The 18,584-nt window shown below is 43.1% G+C and overlaps 1 protein-coding gene across 1 annotated transcript in view; it reads right to left on the reverse strand.

The window, feature by feature from the left end:
- Positions 1 to 347: 347 nt before the first annotated feature.
- Positions 348 to 18,584, reverse strand: part of LOC131356308 (carcinoembryonic antigen-related cell adhesion molecule 5-like) — a 48,802-nt gene continuing 30,565 nt past the window's right edge. The window contains exons 10-11 of the mRNA XM_058395210.1: positions 801 to 1,064; positions 348 to 352 (exon numbers count right to left, since the gene is read on the reverse strand). Of these exons, the coding sequence (XP_058251193.1) occupies positions 348 to 352; positions 801 to 1,064 (269 nt within the window). The remainder of the gene's footprint in view (positions 353 to 800; positions 1,065 to 18,584) is intronic.

Consider the following 18,584-nt stretch of genomic DNA (forward strand, 5'->3'; position numbering starts at 1 on the left):
AGAGTGACGGTCTCTCCACTGAACACCTGATTATCAGGATTTATGGATGCCACTGGTTTAGGTCTTGCTGTAGAATAATAGAGCATCTAAATTGTTATGATGAATTTGGCATCATGGTGTATAAAACCACACAACACAACATCTAGATCCAATTAAACACTACTGGACAGTGTAGGATTCATAAAGTTAACTGAAATGAAAAATTATAATTAAGAATACAGCATGGGGCAGGTTTTGTGTAAAATTCTATTTTATTAATTACAGTAAATTTCTGCTTAACCCTTAAGACTTTACAACAGATTGTGGAGATAAGAAGTTATTATTCTATTCAATATAGTATGTTGGGTTTAGACTGTAATAAAATGAGAATTTATTTAGAAACAAAAACACCACTAAATCATTCTAAATGTATGTGTAGAGTCTGGTGGGGATGTGTCACAAATTCCTGTGACAGTTCTCACATTATAAGTCTTTTCCCCCTAAGCTACCTTTTTTACACACTCTTTCAATAAATACATAAAAAATGCAGCTTTCATGTTACAGTAGAACTGCAAAACATAAACTCCTTTGTCCTGAAGAGTTTTACATGTCAGAAAACAGAAAGTTAAAGCTTTACCTCAGTTTTTTTATTTGTTAATGAAAATGTTTAGCATTGGATCTCACCAGCAACAAATGACAAATACTTTTAAACATATGTATTTCACAATTATTTTAAACATTCTGGAATAACAAGGAATTACATTAATTAAGCAATATTTTTTATTACCCTTCTAACACATGTGATGAAAATGATGACATACCTCTCACTATAATATTGACAGGATCACTGATCTTTGTGTAATAGTTTCCCCTGTATACGATACACTTGTACTCTGTTTCTCCTGCATAATCGACTGTCACTTTAAGTGTGTTCTCTTGTTCACTGTTCAGATTCTGTAACAGATTATTTATGTACCAGTAAAACTCCCATCCAGTCTCCTGCTGCAGCTCACAGCTCAGAGTGACGGTGTCTCCAGTGTAGACGGAGCTCTGAGGATTCACTCTCACAGTCGGTGTGGGTTTTGCTGTTGGTATGAAATGATGAAGGAGTCAGAGCTGCTTTTCACTTTACAACATAAGCAGTAGATTCACTGTCACTGTGTCTTACAGAGAAGATCAGGAGGTAGTCACACTTAAGGTACATTAGACAGCATCTGTCATGTACTATGGCCCACTGGCAAGTAACAATGCCTTGGAAAAAAAAAACATACATTTACAGTTTATGGACAATCGCAGAATTTTAGAGGGCTGAGTAGAAATGTTAGGGGAGCTTTAAAATGGCCTAGCGATGCCCATGGCTAGCAGTCTAGCTAATTTGTTGTGAATGTTATCAATACAGGTCTTGAGTACACTATGGGCTCGATGAATGCGCAGGCGCGTTTTAGTGGATTTTTTCCACAGAGCAGCTTCAGTAAATCAACTGACCACTCCGTCACTTTTTATTATACAGAAACGAGTAATATATCATTCCAAACTAAAGGGTCTGTATTTATTTCTGTGCACTCACAATAATGACAAAAATTTTACATTTTAAACATATTATAAAATAAAGAAAGGCTAGGGTCCATACCTGCAGATGCTTCCTCAGGTTCAACATTGAAGCCTTTCATGCTGAAAGCATTTTAACAGCCGGCAAACTAATGTTGCCCTGAACTGTTACAACAAATTACTAATTATTCAACATATACTACTTTTTTTAAAGAAAATATTCAGATGTAACTCTATTTGTAATCTTTAACATTTTCATAAGTAACTGTAATTTAATTACATATTTTTCGAAGTAACTGTAAGGAGTTACTGTTACATTTATTTTGTAATTAAGTTACGTAACGCGGTTACATGTAACTATAGTTACTCCCAACACTGTGTATATATATATAGCGGCCTGCCAACACGCATTGTGCAAAAATGCAGTAGCAGCGGTTGAGGTAGTGCAAATAGAAATAAACATAAATATAGCAGTGGATGAAATATTAACAGGGTTGAGGTAGTGCAATAAGTAATGAACAATATACAGTAAGTTTGTTCACACAGGTGTGTGTGTGTGTGAGAGAGAGAGCGAGAGAGAGAGAGAAGGAAAGAAAGAAAGAAAGCAAGCGAGAGAGAGAGAGAAAGAGAGAAGGAAAGAAAGCAAGAGAGAGAGAAAGAAAGAAAGAGAGAGAGAGAGAGAGAGAGAGAGAAGGAAAGAAAGCAAGCGAGAGAGAGAGAGAAGGAAAGAAAGCAAGCGAGAGAGAGAGAGAAGGAAAGAAAGCAAGAGAGAGAGAGAGAGAGAGAAGGAAAGAAAGAAAGAAAGAAAGAAAGCAAGAGAGAGAGAGAGAAAGAAAGAGAGAGAAGGAAAGAAAGAAAGAAAGCAAGAGAGAGAAAGAGAGAGAGAGAAGGAAAGAAAGAAAGAAAGCAAGAGAGAGAGAAAGAAAGAAAGAAAGCAAGAGAGAGAGAGAGAGAAGGAAAGAAAGAAAGAAAGCAAGAGAGAGAGAAAGAAAGAAAGAAAGCAAGAGAGAGAGAGAGAGAAGGAAAGAAAGAAAGAAAGCAAAAGAGAGAGAAAGAGAGAGAGACTTTTTTTATGCATCTTTATTTACACAAGTCACATGTAAAAGTCACAGTGACTTAAACAAATAAGTAAATAAATAAATACGTATTAAAATAAATGTCAATAAATTATTTTAAATATGAGTGATTAGTTTAGTTCTGCTGCAAAGTTAAGTTTCCTTTCTGCAACAGAACACAACACATTATCACAACACCACACACATTTAAACATATCCAAGTCATTCATACTTTTATAAAAATTAAAATCAATTGAAATTCTAGATTTCGTCAGCCTTTTCAGAATTTTTATGGCGTCAGTCAGTGCTTTGTGCAATTTGGTTTTTCCGGCTCAGGTATATTGCCATTTTGGCCTGACCAAATATAAAATTGATCAGTTGGCACCTGAACCGGTGTTTTCTGACGTACTTAAAACCAAAAATAAAACACTGAAAAGTAAAAACACAAACAGTGGAAGTAATCTGGAGCAGTGAATAAAAGCATGAAAAACTGTTTCTCTCTGTGAACAAAAAGGACAATCATGTGCAATATCAGGGTTTAAAACAGAAATAAAAGAGTTCACAGAGATAATACAGTGTAAAATCCTCCATTGGAGGTCGGCAGCTTTTTTAGTTAACAGTGGTTTATACAGTGCGTCCACTCTGGTTTAAAATCATCATTAAAACCATGTACACTTCTCCATGGGGTGTCCACCCTCCCACTCAGCTTTTTCTTGTTTAAAACCTTTACACACGCTCTGTAGAGCAGCTTCCCCGACACTGACCCAAAGTCCATGTCCCCTTCACCCCGGCACTCCAGGAGGGGGCCTGCACACCCGTTGAGGTCAGGAGCGATGTTCAGCTGGGGAAAGGGTTCGTCCTCTGTAGGACCAGTCTCTGTGTGTGAATAGTCCATTAGCTGAACACGCTCCTCTGATGTCAATGTAGATTTCCAGCGGTGTAGGAGCTGATTGACAACACGCAGGGACCGCAGTCCCATACGCGCTGCCAGGTCCTCTGCCCTCGACAAGTCCGACCCCGCGATGTTCACAAGCTCCCGGAGCGTTATAATCCCTGAGGAGATGAGAGTTCTGGACAGTGCAGGGACGGTCACACTGGAGATGTCCAGTCTCCCGCCGTACACCAGAGGTTCCTCCAGCAGCCAGTGTAGCGTTCTACAGCCCTTGTTTTGTTTCTTAAAACAGTTCCAAATTTTAAAAAATCCACGGTAAAAGGCTGGTAGTCCAGAAATGTCCAGCATTTTTGTGTCCATTAAAAACAACGCTCTGTCCAGCCCCAGTCCTTGCACTGTTCGTAATAATCCACTGGCTGCTGCTCTCCATACTAAGTCTCCGGGTCCAGTGAGGAGTCTCTGGATGAACTGGAGGCGGAAGGCTGCGGCTCTGCTGGACAGCTGGACCAGCCCCTGTCCTCCTTCCTCCATCGGCAGATGAAGCACACTCTGTGGAATCCAGTGTAGACCGTCCCAGAAGAAGTCCACCAGCAGGGCCTGGATGTTTGGCAGCAGGTTCGGCGGCGGATCCACGCATGCCAGCTTGTGCCAGAGGGACGACGCGGCGAGGTTGTTGATGACCAGCGTTCTCCCCCTGTAGGACATCTTTGGAACCAGCCACTTCCACCTGCTCAGTCTGCCCTTCACGTGCTCTACAGAACCTTCCCAGTTTTTACTTAAAAACTCATTGTTCCCCAGGTAGACACCTAAGTATTTAAAACCACCTCTTTTCCACGCTAAGCCTCCTGGTAGTGACGGTTGCCCACCTTCCCACTCCCCAACTAAAATGGCTTCACTTTTAGACCAGTTAACCTTGGCGGAGGATAAAATTTGAAAGTCATTTAAAATATCAGTTAAAACATTGACATCATTTTGTGTGTTTATCATCACTACCAGATCATCTGCATAAGCTGATAAACATATTGAGGCATTAGCATGTGGCATATTAAAACCAGAGAGATTATTTCTTAACTTATTTAAAAGAGGTTCAATAGCTAGAGAGTACAACATTCCAGAGAGGGAACAGCCCTGCCTGATCCCTCTGTACACTCTAAAAGGAGCACATAAACCACCGTTAACCTTCAGTACACTCTCAATGTTACTGTACAACACCTTGATCATGGCTATAAAACCTGGGTTGAACCCGAAGGCTTCCAGCACCTTCCACAAATATTCATGTTCAACCCGGTCAAAAGCCTTTTCCTGATCTAGAGAAATCAGACCAGTCTTTAAGCCCAATAGCCTAGAGACGTCCAAAATGTCACGAATTAGATACACATTATCGAATATGGACCTATCAGGCACACAGTACGTCTGGTCCTGGTGAATGAGCTGCTCCATTACCTTAGTCAGTCTCGAGGCTAATGCTTTTGAGAGCAGCTTGCAGTCAGTGCACAGTAGTGAGACCGGGCACCAGTTTTTCAGGTGGGTCAGGTCTCCCTTCTTCGGTAGCAGGGTCAGGACGGCCCTCCTGCAGCTCAACGGGAGTTCACCTCTCCGTACGCTGTCCCGTAGGACATCTAGCACGTCCTGCCCTATGATGGCCCAGAATGCCTTGTAGAACTCGACAGGGAGACCGTCTATACCTGACGCCCGTCCATTCTCCATCCCCTGGAGAGCCTCATGAACCTCCTCCAGCGTCAGCTCCCTGTCTAGCTCTCTCGCCGCTTGCTCAGAGAGCTTTGGCAGGTCCATGAGGAAGCTGTCCTCCACTGCTTGTGCCCCTGACCACTCACTGCTGTACAGCTTCGAGTAGAAGCTTACTGTCTGCTGGCGAATTTCAGTGGGCTCAGATACGAGATCCCCTGATTCTGTTTGCACAGCATGTATAAATCTTTTCTGTCCATTCTTCTGCTCTAAACTGAAAAAGAACTTTGAAGGAGCATCCATCTCAGCAGCGCTTTTAAAGCGTGAGCGGACCAGCGCCCCCTGTGCTGTAATGTCTAACAGGTCGTTCATTTTGGATTTTTTACATTTGAGGGCTTCAATATGCCCTCGATTTCCAGTGGCCTCCAAACGCTGGAGCTCCACTATTTCTATCTCCAGAGCTTTCAGAGATCCAACAATGTCTCTTGTGACATTGAGAGTGTACTGTTGACAAAATACTTTGACTTGTGCTTTTGTCACATCCCACCACAGCTGAAGTGAACTAAAAGCTGCCTTCTCATGTTTAAAACAAATCCATAAAAAAATAAAAGACTCCCTGAAATTAGCATCTTCTAAAAGAGCAGTGTTAAAATGCCAGTAGGCACTCCTAGGTTTAACCTTCTCTTTAGTAATAGTACACTGTACCATACTGTGGTCAGAGATACCTACTGGAACAGTAAAACACTTTGTAAAAAACGTCAGCTGATGCTTAAAACCATAAAAACGATCTAATCTCGCCAGGGAGAGAGTGTGTTATCTATGGCATGGGCCCACGTGTACTGTCTCTTGTTCTTATGAAAAGTTCTCCATATGTCGCTCAACTCGTGGGCCTCCACCATCTCCCACAGACGCTTACGGGAAGCCATGTGAGGTTCTGTGTGGTTCCGGTCTAAAATATCTGTAGTACAGTTAAAATCACCACCCAGAATTAAAATTTCTGCAGTGTTGCAGTCAGCAATGACATTGTTCAGAGTATCTAAAAACATCATCCTCTCCACTGCACTGGTGGGAGTGTACACACAAATAAAAACTAAAACCTCATAAAAAGTTTTCACTTTTAAAAGCCTCCCATTTAAAAATTCTTCAACTGAATAAGAACAAGGAATAAAACTGCGAGCAAAGAGCAAGGCGACTCCACCACTGAGCGTTGTGTTATGGCTTAAAATCACCAACCCATCCCACTCCTTCACCCAATCAGCAGCATTGCTGGTGTCGCTGTGGGTTTCTTGCAGCATGGCAACGTCAATGTGCTTCTGCTTTAAAACTTCATACAGTTTAGCTCTCTTGATTTGCTCTCTTGCCCCATTAATATTTAAACTCGCAATATTAACTCCTTTCATAAAAATAAATAAAATAAATAAAATTAAACAGAGGGTAAAAACCACTCTACCATAAAAAAACACCACATTAGTCATCATCAGAATTTTCCTTATTCACTCTTGTGATCAGTTTCTTCAGACGGAAAATTTCAACATCAATGAATGCACCTTCTCTTCTGAAGAACTTAACGTCGTGAATAAACTGCTTACGGTTCGGGAAAAACTCTTCCAATGCTACATTTTTCTGCCATTTGGTGTTCCTTAAAAACTCTTTAATATCATCAGCGCTGTACACAACATTAACCTGTTCCTCCTGGGAATCGAACATTAAAACAGAGTCTGACATGCAGTCATCACTGTCTGATTCTCGTTCTCCCATCTTTGTGTCCTTCTTTGCCTGCTTTTTTCCCCGTCCCTTACCTTGCTTTTTCCTTTTATTCGGCACTTTAAAGACGGGCTCATCCACCATATCCACGTCTCCCCCGTCCCCCTGCACTGGTGTAGTGTCCGGTGTTTCCGGGCGTTCGCTCTGCACCTCCGTGCCTGCCTCTGCCAGCGCAGGCAGCTCCAGCACTGCTCCAGAACCCACTGAGCTCTTCTCAGTGGAGCACGGCTTCTCCCGGTCCGGTTGAGCCGAGCATGGCTCTTCCGCGGCCGGTTCGGCCGTGCATGGCTTTTCCGGGGCTGTTGCAGCTCCAGTGGGCTTCTGGGTTGCAGGCTGGGCTTGGGGCTCACTCTCTTTCGGGTCTGGTGCAGCAGCAGCTCCGGGGCCCTCAGCAGCCGGCCGAACTGTAGCCGCAGGGGGAACGACCCCAGCCGACTGAGCTGCGTCCTGCCCCGGTCGCTCAGAAACACCGGGGTCACTCTGCCTCTAAGGGCAGGCCCGAGCAAGATGACCAGTTTTTCCACATTTAAAACACTTAATATCTGTATCAGAAGAAACAAACAGATTGTAGTCAAAGCCTTCAACTCTGAATTTAAAAACGGCATTCAGCTCTTCCACACCTTCTTTAAAAACCATGAAGACCATTCTTCTAAAAGAAACCAAGTGTTTAACCAGTGGGGACTTACAGCCAAGAGGGATTCTCTTAATGGGGGAGACAATTCGCCCGTACCAAGACAGTTCTTTACAGATAGCTTCATCTGAAATAAAAGGAGGGACGTTGGACAACAAGACTTTCTTAGCTGGGGAACTGAGGGGAGAAACCAGTATTTGCTCATTATTAACAATGATGCCTTTCTGAATCAGATTTCTTACTTTCTCAACATTATTCAGAAACACCACAATGGCACTATTCATTCTGGAGGCAGAGACAATGTTCTCATGCCCCACCACGTTACCGACTGCTAAACAACATTCTTCAACACTCACCGGACACACAACACGGACACCGTGCCGGACACACAACACGGACACCGTGCCGGCGAGTCAAACTCTCACACAACCTCGCGGTCGGATCCGCCATAACCACGCTTCACCGACACGCTACTCACACACACCTGCACACACACACGCGCGCGCGCGCACACACACCTGCACACACACACGCGCGCGCGCGCACACACACACACACACACAGCTATTGTCCGCACACACTCGCTCACACTCACACAATAAGTATATTAATATTCCGAGATTTTAAACGGAAAAGAACTGCACTTTAGTGCCGAAAAAATTGGCAAAACGCCAACCGCTCTCACGCGCTCCACACGCCACACTCGCCTCTCCGCCGCGCATGCGCAGAGAGAGAGAGAGAGAGAGAAGGAAAGAAAGAAAGCAAGAGAGAGAGAGAGAGAGAGAAGGAAAGAAAGAAAGCAAGAGAGAGAGAGAGAGAGAGAGAGAAGGAAAGAAAGAAAGCAAGAGAGAGAGAGAGAGAGAGAGAAGGAAAGAAAGAAAGCAAGAGAGAGAGAGAGAGAGAGAAGGAAAGAAAGAGCATATTTGCATATTCTTAATTATACTTTTATTTATAATTTCTTTCTAATTTGATAAATGTATTCCTGACACTATACCTCAGTTTATCTTGTATGTTTTAATTAAATCAGGTGAAATTGTTAGAGGGATTTTATCACAATATTTCACTTGTCTTATTTTCAGGTAAATAATGAAAAAAGTACATCTTTTATTCATAAATAAATCACACATTTCTACACGACATATGAAAAGAATAATGTGAATAAAGAAAATGCTTTGTACCCTAAATACCTTTCTACTCTGTGTGCTGATTTTAGATTATTAAATTAGATTATTATTAGGTTATTTTATGAATCCTGCACAAATCCTGAACAAACATCTGAATATGTCTGCATTTTCTTAAAAATAAAAACAAAAAAACAAACAAAAAAAAAAACCTTGTTTCATACATTAAAGCCATGACTTTTTCCAGAATCTAGAGGCAATCTGTAGCTGAACATAATCTAGACTTTACTTTCCTTTATTACTTTCAACATTTTAATTTCAGTCCAAGAAGGAGGATCGTGAATGTATGATCAGCCTGGCTTTTTAGTGAAGATTAAATGTGTTTGTATTCATATCAGTTCAAGTACATTAAGTACAATTATATAAAATTATACTATACATCAAATCTGACATGTGATACTCCTGTGCATTAACACTGGGAGGAGTCCTTACACATTTTATACAGATGACAGCAAAGAAATACAAAGATATTAATAACTAGAAATATATCCAACAGAACAGAAGTGAATCAGGGATTATTTCCCCAGCAGTGTTAGTGTGAACAGACATCAGTCAAGTGAAGAGATAATGATAATAAAGATAACGAGACTTGTATATAAATGCTGTGAGGGATTTCTACCTCAGGTGATGAGACAGAGACTGATGTGGATGATCCTGATAATCCAGATCGCTCAAAATTACAACATTCTCAGATAAAACCTTATAATTCCATTGCCTTGAATTATTATTAAATTACCTTCTAAGAAAATCTGAACACATAATGTTAACATCGTAAATAAAAAAATAAAAACACGCACAGACTCACCTGATACAGTCAGTGTAACAGCATCACTGATCTCTGAGATCTGAGAGTCTCTCCCCTTTATACTGCAGGTGTAGGTACCACTGTCAGAGACTTTAACAGACCAGAAACTAAACTCCTTCTGTGTGTCATCTGTGTAGAAAACATCCCCCCCCTCTGAGACTACTTTATTATTTTTCTTCCAGCTGTAAGTCCACTGAGTGTCTCCTCCTCCCTGTATGTCACATCTGACAGAAATACTCTCTCCAATGAACACATGTGTATCAGGCGTTATGGACACCACAGCTTTAGGACTCCCTATAAAACATTCTGTTATTAATAAACCTTACATAAAGTCATTCCCAAGTCTACACTACTAATATCATGTTTAGAGTGAGTATGAGTACATGTTTTTGTTACTTGTTGATACTGATATGTGTAACCTGCTTAATATTAAGAAATCAGGGGCATCATGGAGCATTTTATTTAGCACTAGTGATGTCAGTTGCTCTCTTGTGCTGCTGTCATTAAACTTGTGCTGTTTTATATTTAATATTTTAAAGCATTTGAGGCAGCGTAAAACTATTTGTTCACATCTGATGTTTTGTTGGTCTTCATATTCTTATAATATAATATAATATAATATAATATAATATAATATAATATAATATAATATAATATAATATAATATAATATAATATAATATAATATAATAACAGTATTTTTCTTTATGAAAGGTTTCACTGATGCATGTGCTTTAAATTTAACTTTTTAAATGTGAATTTTCTTGGTTAAAGCTATATAAAGTTCATTACTATACTAGGAACAAATTGTGCAAACTTTTGCAGCCCCAAAACAAATTATATATCCAGTGAAATTATAGAATAAACTATATATAAATCACCTTGAGCCTGGGCCACTGGTATAAGTAAAATCAGCACTAAAAAGGGAACAGAAACAGGATGTAAATATGGAAAATATTCAATAATAAAAACAGCACATTTAAGACACAGAAACCACAAGATTAAATTTTATTCAGGAAATCTAAACTACCATCTGTGGGAAATACATTTTATCCTCTCTTAATAATAAATGAAAAAAAAAAACTACTACAATAAAGAGGATTATTACACTAATGTTCTTACAGAACATTTTGTGCTTGTGTGTGTGTGTGTAGTGAGTGTGTGTGTGTGTGTGTGTGTGTGGTGTGTGTAGTGAGTGTGTGTGTGTGTGTGTGTGTGGTGTGTGTAGTGAGTGAGTGTGTGTGTGGTGTGTAGTGAGTGTGTGAGTGTGTGTGTGTGTGGTGAGTGTGTGTGGTGTGTGTAGTGAGTGTGTGTGTGTGTGTGTGTGTGTAGTGAGTGAGTGTGTGTGTGTGTGTCATAGAGGAACTGTTTCTCAAAAAAAGGAGAAATACAAAGGCTAAAAACAGTGAGTCTTACACTCACCTGCAAACAGCAGCCCAGACCACCCACCACCCAGACACCAGCAACCCACACTCTGACACCTGAGTCCAACACTGCAACAACCTCAGAACCACAGACAACACAGAAAAGACCCCAGAACACCCACAAGAGCAAGAAAATAATATGTAGACGTGTTCATCTTTATTTATTCAAACGGCAAGTTAATCAATGAAAAGCAGTTTCTTCCTAGCCATAATACATTAAATATCTGGTTGCAAAAAACAGACAGTGCCTTACAACAACTAAACAAGGAAAATCTGGGTAAACCCAGCCAGATCCTCATTCATGTGGAGATGAATGACCTGAGCACACAAGAGCGAATGGCAGAATCAGGACATGGGAGGCCATGAAAACAACACACACCTCCCCAGCACCAAAAATAGTTATGTCCACCATCATACCCAGTACAGACTTCTATCCTAGGACCATACAAAGAGTGAATACAGACATTTCATGTGGATGTGCTGGAATGCCAAATAACCTACATAACCAATATTTACCTGGCATAGGTAAAAAAACACCCAATATTTACCTGGCACATCACCCCACACTGGATCTTCACTACCTCCATGACCACCTCTGTAAATACAGTGTTCATCTGTTTAGTAAAACCCTAAAAGCTTTGCACTGGGCCGATCCTATGGCAGTTTTCCAAAGACTACTAGAAACGCCCCCATCCCTCAACCACTTAGATGCTTTTTAACAGAACCAATACAAATCAATGCCTCTCCACACTCAGCTGAGCATATATATATATATATATATGTATTACAGGAACACTTTATAATCAGAGTATAGCATCAAGTCAATTAAACTGAAGTAGCAGAGGGGGTTGTTAATCAGTTTCAGCTGCTTTGGTGTTAATGAAATTAACAACAGGTGCACTAGATGGGCAACAATAAAATGACCCCAAAACAGGAATGGTTTACTGGTGGAGGCCACTGATATTTTTTCCCTACTTATCTTTTCTGACTGTTTTTCACTACTTTTGCATTTGGCTATGGTCAGTGTCACTACTGGAAGCATGAGGTGATACCTGAACCCTACAGAGGTTGCACAGGCAGTCCAACTCCTCCAGGATCAATACAAATTCATCAATCAGTATCAAATTCAAATTTTATTTGTCACATACGAAATCATACACAGTACGACATGTAGTGAAATGCTTTTTACGACTGTCTAAGAGGAAAGAGTAAGAAAGAAAATGTGTAACAGATGTAAGTGTAAAAATATAAAAGTATAAAAGCAAACACAAAAAATATATATATGTATATATATATATGTGTGTGTGTATATATATAGAGTACAATATAGTATATGTATAGTATATGTGAAAAATAAAACAATATAAATAACTATATGTGTAGACTCTATAATGTACAGAAGATACAGTATATGAATATATGCAGATAAAAAGGTCTGCTAAAGTCAACATTGAAATGGTGTTGCAAAAGAGTATAGTATGTACAGTGTGCATATGTAAGATAAATATATAAATATATTGTAGAAGTGTATATGAGGCAAAATATAATGTCCAGTTTTTCAGGGAGTAAAGTGACAGTGCAGTGCACACACAAAGATGTACAGAGAAGAAGACTGAATGATGGCGGCACGGCAGTAGCACGCAGCGGCCACTCCGGAACCAAAATGGTGCATTCTTTTTGTTTTAGCGCTAAATTTAAAGTGCATGGACGTCAAAGACAGTGGTGTTCATGTGTACGACCGCCAGACGATATTACGGTACAGAAATCATGCAGTTACTAACTTGTAAGTACTCTGCAAACTTCACAAACTCGGCTTGCTGCGAAGACCAGGCCATCAGTCCTCGGTGTCGCCTGATGCCGGTGGCCAGGAGAGAGGATGTCGCAAACGTTGTTCGAGGAAGCGGAAGCGCGGTAAACGGGCGGGTGTCCGTGCTAGGCTAACAACCAACCCTAGCCGGCCGGCACTCCCTTCCATCATCTTGTCCAACGTCTGCTCACTGGATAATAAACTGGACTACATCCGACTCCAGCGAACTTCACGGCATGAGTTCAGAGACTGCTGCGTCTTTGTTTTCACGGAGACGTGGCTCAGCGACAGATTTCCAGACGCCGCCATTCAGCTAGCCGGGCTAACCGTGTTTCGTGCCGACAGGAATGCAGCTCTGTGCGGTAAGACTCGCGGGGGCGGTGTGTGTGTGTTTACATCAACACGGAATGGTGTAAGGACTCTGTGCTTGTGTCTAACTACTGCTCATCGGTAGTGGAGTTTGTGACCGTTAGATGCAGACCTTTTTATTTACCCCGGGAATTCACCACTACTCTCATTATCGGAGTGTACATTCCCCCCAGCGCTAATGCTAAGGAGGCTCTGTGTGAGCTGTACGGAGCTATTAGTGAGCTGCAGAATGCTCACCCCGACAGACTGTTTATCAATCATCGCCGGAGATTTCAATCATGCAAATCTCAGAACAGTGCTCCCTAAATTCCATCAGTATGTGGACTTTGCTACGAGAGGGGCGAACACGCTGGATGTTGTTTATTCAAACATTCCCGGCGCGTATCGTGCGGAGCCCCTCCCCCACCTCGGCTACTCAGAGCACATCTCTGTTATGTTGATTCCAGCATACAGACCACTCGTCAGACGCTCTAAACCGGTTCTGAAACAGTAGAAAACCTGGTCAGTAGGAGACACCTCTGATCTTCAGGACTGTTTTGAGTACACTGACTGGAATATGTTCAGGGAGGCTGCAACCAACGGCGACTATATTGACTTGGAGGAGTACACGGCATCAGTGACCGGCTACATCGGGAAGTGCATCGATGACGTGACAGTCTCCAAGACCATCACAACACGCTCCAACCAGAAGCCGTGGATGACTGCGAAAGTGCGTGCTCTCCTGAAGCCGAGAGACTCTGCCTTCAGATCAGGGGACAGGGCGGCCTTAAAAATTGCAAGGGCCACACTGTCCCGAGCCATCAGAGAGGTGAAGCACACGCCCAGAGAATCCACGGCCACTTCCAGAACAGCAGAGACTCCCGGCACATGTGGCAGGGCATCCAGGCGATCACCAACTACAGGACAACTTCACCTTCCTGTGACAGTGATGCCTCCCTTCCAGACGCGCTGAACGACTTCTACGCTCGGTTTGAGGCACAGAACAACACAACAGTGAGGAAGACCATCCCTCCTCCTAATGACCCAGTGCTCTGTCTCACCACGGCTGATGTGAGGAGAACTCTATGCAGAGTTAACCCACGGAAGTCTGCTGGACCAGACAACATTCCTGGCAGAGTTCTCAGGGAGTGTGCAGAGCAGCTAGCAGATGTCTTCACTGACATCTTCAACATCTCGCTGAGCAGCTCCATCATCCCTACGTGCCTCAAGACAACGACCATCGTCCCTGTGCCAAAGAAGTCTACGATTTCCTGCCTCAATGACTACCGTCCCGTCGCACTCACACCAATCGTGATGAAACGCTTCGAGAGGCTCGTCATGAGGCACATCAAGTCACAGCTACCACCCTCGCTGGACCCCTTGCAGTTTGCGTATCGTCCTAACCGTTCCACGGACGACGCCATCACCACAACCCTCCATCTTGCCCTCACACACCTGGACTGTAAGGACTCCTACGTTCGAATGCTGTTCATAGATTTCAGTTCAGCATTCAACACAATCATCCCTCAGCAGCTGATTGAGAAGCTGAGTCTCCTGGGCCTGAACACCTCTCTCTGCAACTGAATCCTGGATTTCCTGACTGGGAGACCCCAGTCAGTCCAGATCGGGAGCAGTATCTCCAGCACCACCACAGTGAGCACTGGAGCTCCTCAGGGCTGTGTGCTCAGTCCATTGCTGTTCACTCTGCTGACTCACGACTGTGCAGCAATGCACAGATTGAACCACATCAAGTTCGCCAATGACACGACCGTGGTGGGTCTCATCAGCAAGAACGACGAGTCAGCATACAGAGAGGAGGTGCAACATCCAACAGCCTGGTGCAGAGCCAACAACCTCTCCCTGAACGTCGACAAGACCAAAGAGATGGTTGTTGACTTCAGGAGAGCACAGAGTGACCATTCTCCGCTGTCCATCGACGGCTCCTTGGTGGAGATCGTCAAGAGCATCAAATTCCTTGGTGTCCATCTGGCGGAGAACTTCACCTGGTCACTCAACACCAGCTCCATTACCAAGAAAGCCCAGCAGCGCCTCTATTTCCTGAGGAGGCTGAGGAAAGCCCATCTCCCTTCCCCCATCCTGACTGTGTTCTACAGAGGGACCATCGAGAGCGTCCTGAGCAGCTGCATCACTGCCTGGTTTGGGAACTGCACAGTCTCGGATCGCAAGACCCTTCAGCGGATAGTGAGGACAGCTGAGAAGATCATCGGAGTCTCTCTCCCCTCTATCACGGACATTTACACTGCACGCTGCATCCGCAAAGCCAACAGCATTGTGGCTGACCCCACACACCCCTCACACACACTCTTCACCTTCCTGCCATCTGGAAAGAGGTACCGGAGCATTCGGACCCTCACAACCGACTGTGTAACAGTTTCTTTCCTCAAGCCATCAGGTTCTTCAACACCCGGGACTGAACTGTTCTACACTCTCTCACACACACACGCACACACACACACACACATACACTCACTCAGGACTGAACTGTATATAATCTCTCTGTCTCTCTCACACAAAGGTACACACACTCTCTCTTGACTGTGTGGACGCATACACACAATTTATATTGTTCATTACTTACTGCACTACCTCTACCTGTCATCCGCTGCTATAGTTATATTTATGTTTATTTCTATTTGCACTACCTCAACCGCTGCTGTGTATTTTTTGCACAATACTTTTTTTTTTTTTTTTTTTTTACATCATTTCACTTTATCTATTTTTATTTCACTTACATTCCAGTACACATGTTCCTTTCTTTTTTTTCGGCGCTAAGTGTGCTGTGTTCTTTTGTGTTGTCTTTCTTGTATTTATTGTCTTTTGCACTGTCTTGTCTATGCTCTGTTTGCACCTAGCTGCACACTGTGCCCTTTACGTGGCTAAGACAAACTTCTGTCCTAGCTCTGTGGTGGTGTTTTGTGTTGAACTTGTTGTTGTATGTTTATGTAGCACCAGGCCCTGGAGAAACGTTGTTTCATTTCACTATGTACTGCGTCAGCTATATGTGGTTGAAATGACAATAAAGCTTCTTGAATCTACAGTGAGTGTTATTGTGTGTACAGAGTAGTGCAATATTAGCATGTGCAACATGCTAATATTGCTGAGGTAGAATGTTATGTTATGTTGTGTGGGGGTAAGACCAGAGAGTCCAGATCCTAGGTGTACTGGTTGAGGGCCCGAATGGCCTGCGGGAAGAAGCTCCCCCTCATTCTCTCTGTGTTCGCCTTCAAGGAACGGAAACGTTTCTCTGACCTTAACAGAGAGAAGAGTCCATTGTTGGGATGGCTGAGGTCCTTCATAATCTTGCTGGCTTTGGTCCAGCACCGCTTGCTATATATGGTGTCCAGGTCAGGAAGCTTGGTGCGGATGGTGCGCTCGGCTGATCGCACCACCCTCTGTAGAGCTTGCCTGTCCTGTTTGGTGCTGTTCCCAAACCAGGCAGTGATACTTCCCGTCAGGATGCTCTCAATGGTGCAGGTGTAGAATGTCTTTAGCACCTTTGAGGGCAGTTTAAAGTCCTTCAGGCGTCTGAGATGATAAAGACGCTGGCGGGCCTTCTTCACCAGGGTGTTAACGTGACAGGACCACGTCAGGTCCTGCGTGATGTAGACACCTAGGTAACAGAAACTGTCCACTCTCTCCACTGGGGTCCCATCGATGGTGAGGGGCTGGTAATTCCTCTCCTGCTTTGTGCTAAAGTGCACTATCAGCTCCTTAGTCTTGCTGACGATTAGGAGGAGATTGTTGACCTGGAACCATGTCTCCAGGTTTTTATCATTGCCAGAAGGTTTGCTGTGTCTCCCAGCACAGTCTCAAGAGCATGGAGGAGATTCCAGGAGACAGGCAGTTACTCTAGGAGAGCTGGACAGGGCCATAGAAGGTCCTTAGCCCATCAGTAGGACTGGTATCTGCTCCTTTGTGCAAGGAGGAACAGGATAAGCACTGCCAGAGCCCAATAAAATTACCTCCAGCAGGCCACTGGTGTGAATGTCTCTGAAAATCAGAAACAGACTTCATGAGGGTGGCCTCAGGGCCCAGCTGTCCCCTAGTGGACCTTGTGATCACTGCCCGGCAGCATGGAGCTCGATTGGCATTTGTCATTACAAACCAGTATTGGCTCGTCCACCACTGGTGCCCTGTGCTTTTCACAGATGAGAACAGGTTCACCCTGAGCACGTGACAGACTTGTAAAGGTTTGGAGAAGCCATGGAGTATGTTATGCTGCCTGTAACATCGTTCATTCTTTTGGGTCAGTGATGGGCTGGGGAGGCATATCCATGGAGGGACCCACAGACCTCTACAGGCTAGACAATAGCACCCAGACTGCTATTAGGGATTGGGATGAAATCCTTGGACCCATTGTCACACCCTACACTGGTGCAGTGGGTTCTGGGTTACTCCTGGTGCACAACAATGCCCGGCCTAAAGTGGTGAGAGCAGGCAGTTCTGGGAGGATGAAGGAATTGATACCACTGAATGGCACCCACGCTCGCCTGACCGAAATCCAAAAGAACACCTCTGGGACATTGTGTTTTGGTCCATCTGACAAGACCTTGTTGCACCAGTCATGCCCTGGTCCAGATCTGGGAGGCATTACCCCAGGACACAATCCGTTGTCTCATTAGGAGTATGCCCCGATGTGGGGGCTATACAAACTACTGAGTACCATTTTCAGTTGCTCTAGTCTGCTGCATCATTTTTTCACTTTGATTTTCGGGGTGTCTTTGAATTCAACTCTCATTGATGATTTTCATTTCTATCAAACGATGTGGTATCCTTTCATTCCTAACACATTACCCAGTCCATATCAGTATAGACATCCAGCATGATATTTTCCCCATTGAGCTCTGTTGTGTTTTCAAAGTGTTCCTTTAATTTCCTTCAAACTCCCTCTGAATCCCTATAGTATAATGAAGACATCTTTGAGCCACTTCAAGTGGTTTCTTTGATAAATGAACGGCTTCAAGTGTCAACACCATGAACTCTAACACCAACCTGCCTGTATGTATTTAGGCTGCTCGTGGTGGTCTAGGAATGCTTTCTTGGCACACGTTAGATCCCATTACAAATAAAAAAAATCAAAAATTCGGGTTTGGAAAACTTTTGGCTTTAAAAAAAAACTCAATGATGTCAGAGGAAATACATTTACCCATACTGTCATTGGTTCTAAAGTTAAAAGATAGTTATTGCTTTGCCACATCCTTCCTCACACCTTCTGTGCTGTTTCACAGCAGAATGTACACCACAACACTAAAATAGGAAATAAACCACATTGGTAATAGTATAGTGTTCCTAATAAAGTGGCTAGTGATGGTATGGTCAGAGATCTTATTCTTCAGAATACCACTAATAAGTTATTTATTGCTTTCCCACGGTTATTTTCACACCTCTTCCATTTTTCTCAGCAGAATGTGCACCACAACATGAAAATAGAAATAAACCACAGG

The sequence above is a fragment of the Hemibagrus wyckioides genome, linkage group LG07 (assembly GCF_019097595.1).
Source record: "Hemibagrus wyckioides isolate EC202008001 linkage group LG07, SWU_Hwy_1.0, whole genome shotgun sequence".
NCBI classification, from domain to species: Eukaryota; Metazoa; Chordata; class Actinopteri; order Siluriformes; family Bagridae; genus Hemibagrus; species Hemibagrus wyckioides.